The sequence below is a fragment of the Erigeron canadensis genome, chromosome 7, assembly GCF_010389155.1.
Source record: "Erigeron canadensis isolate Cc75 chromosome 7, C_canadensis_v1, whole genome shotgun sequence".
Classification (NCBI taxonomy): Eukaryota; Viridiplantae; Streptophyta; class Magnoliopsida; order Asterales; family Asteraceae; genus Erigeron; species Erigeron canadensis.
Window position 1 is genome coordinate 33,300,026 of NC_057767.1, and position 12,110 is coordinate 33,312,135.

The window sequence follows — 12,110 nt, forward strand, 5'->3', positions numbered from 1 at the left end:
AAAGACGGTCATTTTGCTATTAACTCATTGGAGCCTAGGGTATTTATGAATAACGCTATTTAGGGCAGGCCAACCCTCACTTGCAAGTTGGCACGTGCATAATATCCGACCTAACCATTGTACTGATCATACATGGGACTTGTTGTGGAACGGCTAAGGCTTAGAAACTTGAGTACCTCTTTCAAAGTATTAATTAACATGTGAAATCTGTACACTTGTTTAACTGCTTTACATTGATGTCACGATTTAGATATCTGTATTGCACTCTTATAATAACTGTTACTTCATCATATATGCATAGCTTTACATTGATGTCTTAAATGGATATCTGTACTGTACATTACCGCTACCGTGGTAGTTGTAAATGTACCTGTAGCTATACATTTCATATCGGTTATGGTAACTAATTATAACTAGGCTTAGTAACTAAAGAACTCAACAACAAAATTAGTAATGCCAACGTTTGATACGTAAAAACCTGTAACTCACTCAACTACTTTTGTAGCTAACACTTATACTCATACTTTTCAGGTGATTAGCAGTAGACAATGTTTCCAAGTTTCTCTAGTTTTCGGAGCTTCGAGTCTTTTACATCTTTTGAATTTGTATAGTACTATAGTTACTTTGGACGACTTTGTGACTAGATTGATCTTGCATGGTCTCACTTTTGTACCTAGAGAATGTAATCATATTAGCCTTATCAAATGCTATGGTGTGTTATGATCTTGACTGTTGAGCATGTACTGTATTACTTTGCGCATCTCGTGTATTCCGCTTTAGCAGGGTGTGACATCTTTACTCTCATACACACACGCATACCGAAAATTTCACATCTATGATTGTATGTGAATAAATATTTTCGGGTGAACCGTCAGAAATGATTACATGTCTTCAAAGATCACAATTATCCGATTGTTTTCGGTTCACGGTGGCCCCATTAGGAAGATCAACCATCACCAGTCACCCTATCACCCTTTATAACTTAATACCCGACCAATTATGTTGAACATATTTGTGTCCAACTTTTTAACCTTTTTCTAATTTTAATTTGATTAAAACCAACATTAAATTATATTAAACATCTCAATCATCAAATATCAAATATTTTGGTTATATTTCCCGTAGCAATCAAAGTAAATTGGAGGAAAGTGAAAAATATACATGGTTGAAATTTGTGTCCAACTTTTTAACCTTTTTCTTATTTTAACTTGATTAAAACCAACATTAAATTATATTAAACATCTCAATTATCAAATATAAAATATTTTGGTTATATTTCCCGTAGCAATCAAAGTAAATTGAATTGCTTTTTTGAAACGAGAAACATGAGATAGATTTTAGATAACATATATTTTAGAGGTAAAACCCCTAAAGAACAGGAGTCCACGGGTAGCACCCTCGATAGCGGGATCCAAGGGCGGAAGCAGGTCCAAGTGGCAGAGCTAAACCTATTGGAAATTTATTATTTCCTAGAAAATGTGATATAGTGAATTATTCGAAAAATTAAAATATGAACTTTTACTTGTTACGTGATCTCCTGAACATTGGTCATAATCTCTTTTTTAGGTTCTTTAATCTCAAGCACACTCATATCGAAAATTTCACATTTATAATTTTACCTGATTAAATATTTTTGGGTGAACCATCAAATTTATACAAAATGAAAATGATTACACGCCTTTCATGATCACAATTATCCGATTGTTTTCGGTCCACGTTGGCCCCGTTAGAAAGATCATCCATCACCAATCACCCTTTATGACTTAATACCCCGTCCAATTACGTTTTATTAATATCCCTTAAGAGCGGAACCTCTTTTAAAATTAATCATAGTTTTCAGCAATGGTGGTGGTGCTGAAATATACGTGGTTGAAATTTGTGTCTAACTTTTTAACTTTTTCTAGTTTTCATTTGATTAAAACCTCCATTAAATTATATTAAACATCTCAGTTTTCAAATATAGCAATCAAAGTAAATCGGAGCAGGTTTTCCAACATTATTCGGTGGGTCCTCAATGAAATTGAATTGCTTTTTTGAAACGAGAAACATGAGATAGATTTTAGATAACATATATAAACATTTAATTACTCCAAATGATAATGTTTCTTATGAAATGATGAAATGGGAAGCCATGAGTCACAGCACGAGTCATCAAGAGTCAAAGAACAAGATGTAGTCTGCTACACCACCTAATACATCTCAATCAATATATTATCGTATATAAATTGGATCAAGTTTAATAATTGATCCAGAAGGTCCTCAATAATATTGTTATTGCTTTTTTGAACGAGAATCATGACATAAATTAGTGACATATAAACACTAGCTTGCTACACATGATAGTGTTTTTTAGTGTCTGTCTCCATAAGCAATTATGAAATGAAGTGGGAAGCATCTTGCATTATGAATAGAATAATGTTAACACTACAAATAATGTTGCATTTGTTCACATTTAACTATAAGTGTGAACAAATTAAAAATTTGTCATGCTTTTAAATGTGTAAAAATATATAGAATTAAAAATGTATAAAAATTTCTCCACACTAAAAAGTGTGTAGAATTAAAAGTTCACACTTTTTAGTGTAGACTTTCATAATTATTTTGTAACACCTCATTTGTTCACACTACCTTTTTAATTCTACACACTTTTTAGTGTGAAGAAATTTCTACACACCTTTAGTTATACATAGTTTTACATAAATAAGAGCGTGATAAAATTTTTTAATTTGTTCACACTAACTAAAAGTGTAGATAAATGCAACATTATTTGTAGTGTAAGTTTGTTATCTTTTCAATAAAGTCCATTTCTCTTTTGTTCTTATATCTAGTCAAGACCTATAAGGTTAAGTTTCATCATAATATATCATCACAGTATCTATTATTATTAGTAGAAAGAAAGATGGCATTGCAAAATGATGAGCAATATTGTAGAGATTTGCTTCATTCTCAAGCTCACATATGGAGCCACATCTTCAGCTTTATAAAGCCCATGTCACTCAAATGTGCCATTCAGTTACAAATACCGGATATTATCAATGACCATGGTGCACCAATGTTGCTTTCCGAGTTAGTAGACGCGCTTTCTATTAACAAAGAGAGAGCCCCTTTTGTGCATAGACTTATGCGTATCCTTGTCCACTTAGGTTTCTTTGTCAAACAAAACATAGGCAAAACTCGAAATGATGAAGAGGGATACAATGAGGAAAGTGAAGGCTATTTGCTAGCTCCTGCTTCTCGGTATCTTCTAAAGGGGGAGCCGTTGAGCTTGAGACCCTTTTTGCTAGCCATGTTGGATCCAATACTAGTGGATCCATGGCAAGACATGAGCAAATGGTTCAAAAATGACGATCTCAACCCTTGTAATTGTTGATGTTGGTAGTGGTACTGGGACCGTTGTCAAAGCCTTTGTTGAAGCTTTCCCAAATATTAGTTGCATTGGTTTTGATCTTCCTCATGTTATTAAGGGTTTGGTAGGAAGTAAGAATTTGAGTTATGTTAGTGGAGACATGTTTCAAGCCATTCCTAAAGCTGATGCAGTTTTGTTAAAGGTATTTTCAGAGCTTCCTTGTTAATTACGTACTAACACACTAAACTGCACTATAAGCCACACTATCAATGATAACCACTAAAATAGTAGTACTCCATCCGTCCTACTAAAAGTGTCATGTTTTAAATTTTTAAAGCCTAACATTTGCAACTTTGTCTTTAAATAATTTTATTTGTGTTAAATAATACTAGATGAAAGTTATATGAATTGATTGTGTTTTAGACGTGTTTTTTAAAGGTGTAACTTTTATCAAGTTTTAGATAACACAAAAAATATACTTAAGATCAAAGTTTATAAATAAAGACTTTGAATATTCAAAGTAATACACTTTTAATGGGATGGAGAGAGTATGAAAAAATAAATGTGTGTATTGTACGTACGCTGTAATATTTTGTGGTGTAGAACTATAGACAAGGTTGGGGAACTTGTGACTTGGGATCGGATCGGCGGGGGGGAGTCACGAGTTTAAAAAACTCGGATAAAAATCAGGGAGAACCCGCATCGAGTTTTTATATATAAAATTTATAGCTTTTGAAATTATATGGAATAAACCTCAAACTTAAAATATAATTTTTTAGAAACTTTAATATAATATTTCAAAGTTCAAACTTCATTCATTAAAAACATAAATTTAAACCAATTTAAGATTTTTTTAAAAAAAAGAATCCTTTTGACCAAAGTTGACCCGAGTTTTGACCCGATCCGACCAATTTTTGACCGATTCGGGCGAGTTTGACCGAGTTCGTTGACCAAGTTTTCAACCGATTCTAGCCAACTCGACCCGTTTAACCCTGATTCCGATTCAGATTCTGAGTTCTCGGTTGAGTCATCCGAGTTTTACAACACTGACTATAGATAATATCACCTCTCATTTTAAGATATTGATCATTCTTTTGGACATCCTATTTCAATTTAATTGAACACTGAATTGTTGATAATCAATACTTCCTTTTCATTTTGTTTAGTGACCGAAGTTGTATGTAAAATTATTTAATTATATTAGGAGGTGATGAACCCACATAAGCTTTAATCTATCCACAAACAATTTGCTTCATCATATAGTTGTACATGTATAATACAACTATGTGATGCAAGTTGTGGATGGAAAAACTTATGTGAGTTTATCACTACTTTTCAATATTAAATTACGTTTTCTTTTACAACAAACAGTGGATATTACATGATTGGAATGACCAAGAGTGCATAAAGATATTAAAGCAATGCAAAAGCGCGATTCCAAGCAGGGTAAACGGAGGAAAATTAATCATCATAGATATGGTGGTAAAGGATAACCAGCAAGACAACCAATCCCTCGAGACTCAACTTTTCTTAGATATTGTTATGATGACTATGACAACAGGAAGAGAGAGGACCGAAAAGGAGTGGGCACAACTCTTCCTTGATACTAGTTTTACCGAGTACAAAATATATCCGGTTTTGGGGTTGAGATCTCTCATTGAAGTTTATCCCTAGTTAATTTGCATTGCTTTCTATTTAACATGTGTCCCAATCAAGCTACCAAGATTTGCAATTTGGGCTTTCATCCTAGTGTTATGGGCCGTTAACCAAATACCTGTGAGTGCTAGTTATAACTCTTGGATAATTTCTAAATAAATGTGAAATCTATATGGATGTTCCTATAATTTGCTTCTTTAGAAAAAGAAAAATGTTCTACCTCATTCTCTATTTGTATCAAAGTTTCCTTCTTGAATATTTAGCATGTATTGTAACATAATTAGTGTTTGCATTTCTCATATTGACATTGTTTATTTATTTGAATAGTTTTATTTATGCTAAAAAAGTAACCGGCTATAAACAAATCTAGTTTTTGAGGGAACTTTTAATGTAGCAATGCTATAGAAGAGCAATAGGATGATTATAACCACGGTTGTAAATGAGCCAGGTTATTTGTGAGCTATTCAAGCTCAACTAAAGCCTAGTTAGAGTCTAAAAGCCTGCTTAGCATACGAGCTCGAGCTCAAACTTTGAACTATTTAAAAATCATGTTATTAAATACTCATAATCAAATAAACATAAACACAAATAAGCATATTGTCACAAATAATCATTTACTGTTTACAACTTGAAATGGAAATAAAGTAAAAATACAACCCAATAAAAAAAAAACATGTATGGATGATATGAATGGTAGCGATTTATCTTCAATCTCCAACCCCCATAAAATTGCACCCAGTGAGGAAATCTCCAAGTATTGGCCGAAGGAATATATGAATTGGTTTTGGATATATGATGGAAATTAAAAAACGCGAGAACTTAACCATTATATATCATACATTCTTTTTCTGGTTCTTTCTCTTTAATAACATAATGAAAATTCATCCACATTATTCAAAATATTTTATCTTACAAACCGTACATTGTTACATGAAAAAAGTATGACTAGTCTTAACATTTCGTCCTCTTTCATTAGAGTTGCAACTCGATATACTTTTGACAATATTTTAAATTTTTTTTTTTTTTTTTACTATAACATAACCTTCACACTTACACATGTGTTGGTTAAACAAAAATTGGCTTGTTGTTTGTAGAAACAATCTTTTTCCAAATGGTTTTTCGTTTTACAGATACCACATGAAAGGTAGTTTTTTCTTCTCAGATCAAACCTGGTTCTAGTTTCTTTTCGTCCCTTATATTTTTCTTTAAAAATTCTTTTATCCTCAATACTAGATTTTTTTTCTTTTTTATTCACACTTTTAACCATTTTCATATACGGGTCTCACCACGTACTGTAATTATATATATTAAATCATTTTAAGCTACTTTGGGCTTAAGATAGAAAAAGAACAAGAGGATAAGCTTCAATCCAAGCATCCATCCATGCATTTGCTTTAAACAATTAGTATATGTTTATGCTTATTTAAATTGTGATTTAATTGGTTGTTCAAATCCTATCTATGGCCCAATTCTTTAATCCTTCATTCATTATAAAAAGATTTGATCGAATATTTGTTGTATGCTGACATCATGGCTTGATATTTCAGCTTTGTCCATTGAACCACGTGTGTTTGGTTGGATTTTGATTAGCCTGTAATTCATTGTTATCGTTAAACAACTTTAGTGGGTGTTTGGTAAGAGAAAAGAATTAATCACACTGCAATAAAAAAATTGAAGATGGTAGAAAAAAAAAAAGAATTATTATTTCAATCATTTTCCATTCATTAGCTAGTCTTACCAAACAAAGGGAGTATTTTTAATTCTCTTTCTTTCCTTCTCATAGTATATTCTAGATAATCATTGATTTGAGACATGAGACTAGTCTAAATAACCAGGTTGTAGGTTTTTCGTATCTTGTACCCAAATGCGTGCAATTGCATGTAGAAGATCTTTAGCGTTACTAAGTGATATGATATATATTGTGACATAAATCATGTTTGACAAAGCCAGGCATATATATGATGTTGACGAAATCTGTGTATTAGGATACTTGTGCACATATGTTACTAGATCTAATACTATTAGTCAATAAATTTGGTTAAATAGAGGAGGAATAATTGTAAAAGTAAATTGGTGACGAATTAAAACCCATAAGTTTGTTGGATATTTTAATGTGATTGGAATAATTTGTTTCACAAATTTTGGCATAATAATAACAATATAAGTTTGGAGGTATGTAATACACGCTTACTTGAATCTATTATAATTTTAGAGGTTAATTAATTAGCCCCTAAGGGACAAGCTAGGCTCCAAGGGTAACGCCCCTAATAACGGGTTCCAAGGGGCGAAAGCCCCCAACAAGGTCCAAGGGGCAGAGCCGAATCTATTGAATCTTTTTTATTTTCAGTTAATTGTTATGTAAAGAATAAATTCAAAAAATTACTTAAAAGTGAATTTTGACTATTTAGAAAACCTGAAATTAACCGCCAAAGGCAGTTTCCAAAGTTCTAAACACATATATGATTTCCCTCCCATTGGTCATAATCTCTTTTTCTAGTTCAAATCTATAAATTGAATATTTTTGGGTGAATAGTCTACTCAATTTGAAATGATCACAAGACTTAATTTAAAGATTAGAATTATCCAATTGTCTTCGGTCCATGGCCCTCCGGTAGGAAGATCACTTATTATGACCTATCACATTTTTGACTTATTACCCCGACCAGTTACGTGTTAATAATACCCTTAAAGGTGGAAACTGTTTTGAATCATAGTTTCCGACAATGGTAGTGGTGTTGATGGAAGCCGTAGATGCATGGTGGCGGGAGAAGAAGGGGGGGGGGGATGGGAAAGGGAGGGCGGTAGAGTAGAAAATACATATGGTTGAAATTTGTGTCTTACTTTTTAAACTTTTTATAGTTTTCATTTGATTAAAACCCGCATTTATGATGCACGGAGACGCTTGATTGGTCAGGGTACCCGTCCCGGGGGACGTTTGAGGGACGGGGACGGCTAGGATTCGGCATGGGGACGTTTCAGATTTGGGGGACGGCTGGGGAAGGGTTATGGGGACGTTTCGGGGGAATTTGGGGACGTTTCCTAGCCCATTTAAGGTTCAGTGTTTGTATACCCTTTAAATTAGAACCGGCCCATACAAAAATATAACCGACATGTGGATTTGGACGTATATATGTATATAGACAGCTTAAAAATCTCAATTAATATCATACACATCGAGTTTTTAGAACATGTAGTATGGTTTGAGTTTACACTTTACATCAATATCTATCTATTTTGAGTTTTCTTTAATATATTTTTTATTTTTTATATATTTTATTGTCGTATCCTTGCTGTCCCCGAATCTTTTTTTTTTTTTTTTTGCCGTTTCCCGTACCCGTATTGTCCCCGTACCCCTTCGCCGTACCCGTCTCGGTGCAACCTAGACCCGCATCTAGATAATTATAGTAAACATCTCAATCATCAAATATCAAATATTTTGGTATTATTTCCAAAAGCAATCAATGTAAATCGGAGCAGGTTTTCCAACATGATTTGGAGGGTCCTCAATAAAATTGATATGCTTTTTTGAAACAAGAAACACGAGATAGATTTAGATAGCATATATATATATATATATATATATATATATATAAATTTAATCACTCCAAATGATAATATTTTTAATGAAATGATGAAATGGGAAGCCATCTCTTTATTGTTCTTATATATAGTCATGACCTATAAGGTTAAGTTTCACCAAATTGTATAAGATATTACATTAAAATATTATTAGAAAGAAAGATGGCATTGCAAAATGATGAGCAATATTGTAGAGATTTGCTTCATTCTCAAGCTCACATATGGAGCCACATCTTCAGCTTTATAAAGCCCATGTCACTCAAATGTGCCATTCAGTTACAAATACCGGATATTATCAATGACCATGGTGCACCAATGTTGCTTTCCGAGTTAGTAGACGCGCTTTCTATTAACAAAGAGAGAGCCCCTTTTGTGCATAGACTTATGCGTATCCTTGTCCACTTAGGTTTCTTTGTCAAACAAAACATAGGCAAAACTCGAAATGATGAAGAGGGATACAATGAGGAAAGTGAAGGCTATTTGCTAGCTCCTGCTTCTCGGTATCTTCTAAAGGGGGAGCCGTTGAGCTTGAGACCCTTTTTGCTAGCCATGTTGGATCCAATACTAGTGGATCCATGGCAAGACATGAGCAAATGGTTCAAAAATGACGATCTCAACCCTTGTCACACAACTCACGGGAGGACGCTTTGGGAACTTGCAGGCCATGAGCCGGCCGGTCTCAACCATTTCTTTAATGAAGCAATGGCCAGTGATTCAAGGCTTGTTACAACTATCATTCTTAAACATTGCACAAGTGTTTTTAAAGGGTTAAATTCAATTGTTGATGTTGGTAGTGGTACTGGGACCGTTGTCAAAGCCTTTGTTGAAGCTTTCCCAAATATTAGTTGCATTGGTTTTGATCTTCCTCATGTTATTAAGGGTTTGGTAGGAAGTAAGAATTTGAGTTATGTTAGTGGAGACATGTTTCAAGCCATTCCCAAAGCCGATGCAGTTTTGCTAAAGGTATTTATCTAAAGCTTCCTTGCTAGTAACTAACACATTAAACTCTTTTTGCACTATAAGCCAGACTGTTAACAATAAACTCAAAAATATTAAAAAAATGTGTATTGTAATATTATGTGGTATAGAAATATCACCTTCTCCTTTAGCTAGCAATCATGCATGCTTCACATGAGTGTCTCTATATTAAAAACTAAAAAGTAGAACCTATATATAATATGGTAACAATCTAAAGTACATGATCAAATTTCTATGTACATGCATTCCATATTAAGTTATGTTTTCTTTTACAACATGACAGTGGATATTACATGATTGGAGTGACCAAGAGTGCATAAAGATATTGAAGCAATGCAGAGAGGCGATTTCAAGCAAGGAAAATGGAGGAAAACTAATCATCATAGATATGGTGGTAAAGGATAACCCGGAGGACAACCAATCCTTCGAGAATCAACTTTTCTTTGATATGCTTATGATGACTGTTGTAACGGGAAAAGAAAGGACCGAAAAGGAGTGGGCACAACTCTTCCTTGATGCTAGTTTTAGCCATTATAAAATATTTCCGGTTTTGGGGTCAAGATCTCTTATTGAAGTTTATCCCTAGCTAATTAAGTTGCATTGGTTTCTATGTGAAACATTCATTTGAAAACAAAATTTTATGTGAAAATTAAAAAATTGGTTAAAACACACAGTGATCTGAATGTAACACAATGTCTTTCTATTGTGTTTTCTAAAAAAACAATGTCACAATGTGTTTTTATTGTGTTTTTGATAGCACGTGAAAATCAAAAAATTGTTCAAACACACTATTATATGAACCAAACACACTATTATATGAACTTAACACAATGTGTTTTTAGAAAACACATTGTGTTAAATGTTTTGACCAGTTTTCGAGTTTTCACGAAAATTTTAGTTTTCAAATGATCACAACCTTGCTTTCTTTATAACATTTGTGCCGATATATATATATATATATATATGAAGTTACCAAAGATATAAAATATGTGTGCACGTACTATAGCTTACGCATGGACCGCGCGGTCCGTGATAGTACTTCATTCTAAATGTGGAATTTGTGTGGATTTATGTATATGTTCGTGTAAAATTGCTTCTCTAAAAACAAAGTGTTGTTTTTGCTTATTGTTAGTTTGTATCATCGTTTTACTCATTATATAAATCATGTATTGTAACAAAATAGCTGCAAAAATGTGAACTATAATAAGTGAATAATTGATATATTTGTTGTACGTAGTGTTAGCACATATAAGCATATTTCACATTGAAATTTATTTATTTATTTGAATAGTTATTTTTATGCTGAAAAAGTAACGATGAACAAATCTAGTGTTTGATGGAATTTTTAAAATGTGGCCCGTTAACCTTGTAGTGATGCTATATGATATAGGACAATAACAATAGGAGATGATAACAAGCTAATTAACTACCCACGACAACGGCTAAGTTACTTACTTTGTGCTTGAACTCAAGGCAATCCTATCTCTTAAACTACACATAGTTTCATTGACTACAGTAGCCATTTGTTTATGGAAAAATTGGACAAGAGATCGAGGAACAAGTTAACGGGCTGATGATATATTCATGGCCAAGGTAATTAAAAAAAATGTGGTAGCACCAAAGAAACCAATATCCCTATTTACAAAATATTGTGTAAAGGTGTCGTCAGAGTTGCGTCATCTATGTAATCCTACACGTGTATCAAGTGGCAAATCCAAAAATTTGAGTGAGTAAGTGTTACCCTAACGATCATATAACAGTATAATACGAGAAGTTGCCAAATTAGTATCTAAATAGCTGCATTGGAAGTTAGAAAAATTCAGTGGGGGATTTTAGTTTATTTATTATGGTGCCTAAAAATATCATTGATCGAGGTCAACAGGCCTCAATCAAACTAACTACAAGAAAAACAGGATTTGACAACTGCTATCTTTCATTCAATTTAAACTCGCTTTTGAAAGAACAAAAATAATGGAGTCTTGTCAACAAGCTTATGTTATATCGACAGACTAAGAGACTATCTATATAAAAACACATGTTAAAAAAAAAAACACAATTTTTTTACTTATTTACCCACACATGAGACAAATTAAAACTTACGAGTTACAACTTTTATAGTTATCTGGGCTTGATTTGGGTTGAGACCTGATAAAATATAAAACTATATGGGTCATTTTAAGCAAATCCAAGATAGAAGATAAGGAGAAGAAGAGTGGGCTTCGATGCAAGCATCCATCCATCCATTTTCTCTAAATAAAAATATGTGCTACTCGTATTTTTGATGTGATTTGGTTGTTCAAAGTTCAAACCCAAACTATGGGCCAATTCTTAAACCGTTCATTATAAGAAGATTTGATATCCTGTTGACTATTGTCCATTATGGGTTGTATTTATGACCCTTTTCCCATTGACACACTGATAATTCATTGATATCATTAAACACTATTATTTTTTATTTTTTTTGGTAACAGGAATTTATCCTGAAAAGACTTAAACAACTTTAGGTTTTAATCATAATCACCAGATTAAAGCTTTTCATAACTTAATTACA

At 32.9% G+C, this 12,110-nt stretch overlaps 1 protein-coding gene and 1 pseudogene across 1 annotated transcript; both read left to right on the top strand.

Moving 5' to 3' along the window:
* Window positions 1-2,848: 2,848 nt before the first annotated feature.
* Window positions 2,849-5,282, top strand: LOC122607107 (annotated as a pseudogene).
* Window positions 2,872-10,335, top strand: LOC122607106 (trans-resveratrol di-O-methyltransferase-like). The gene is made up of 3 exons (XM_043780024.1): window positions 2,872-2,899; window positions 8,744-9,544; window positions 9,843-10,335. The coding sequence occupies exons 2-3, from the start codon at window positions 8,744-8,746 to the stop codon at window positions 10,143-10,145; spliced, it is 1,104 nt and encodes a 367-aa protein (XP_043635959.1). The 5' UTR covers window positions 2,872-2,899; the 3' UTR covers window positions 10,146-10,335.
* The last annotated feature ends 1,775 nt before the right edge of the window (window positions 10,336-12,110 follow it).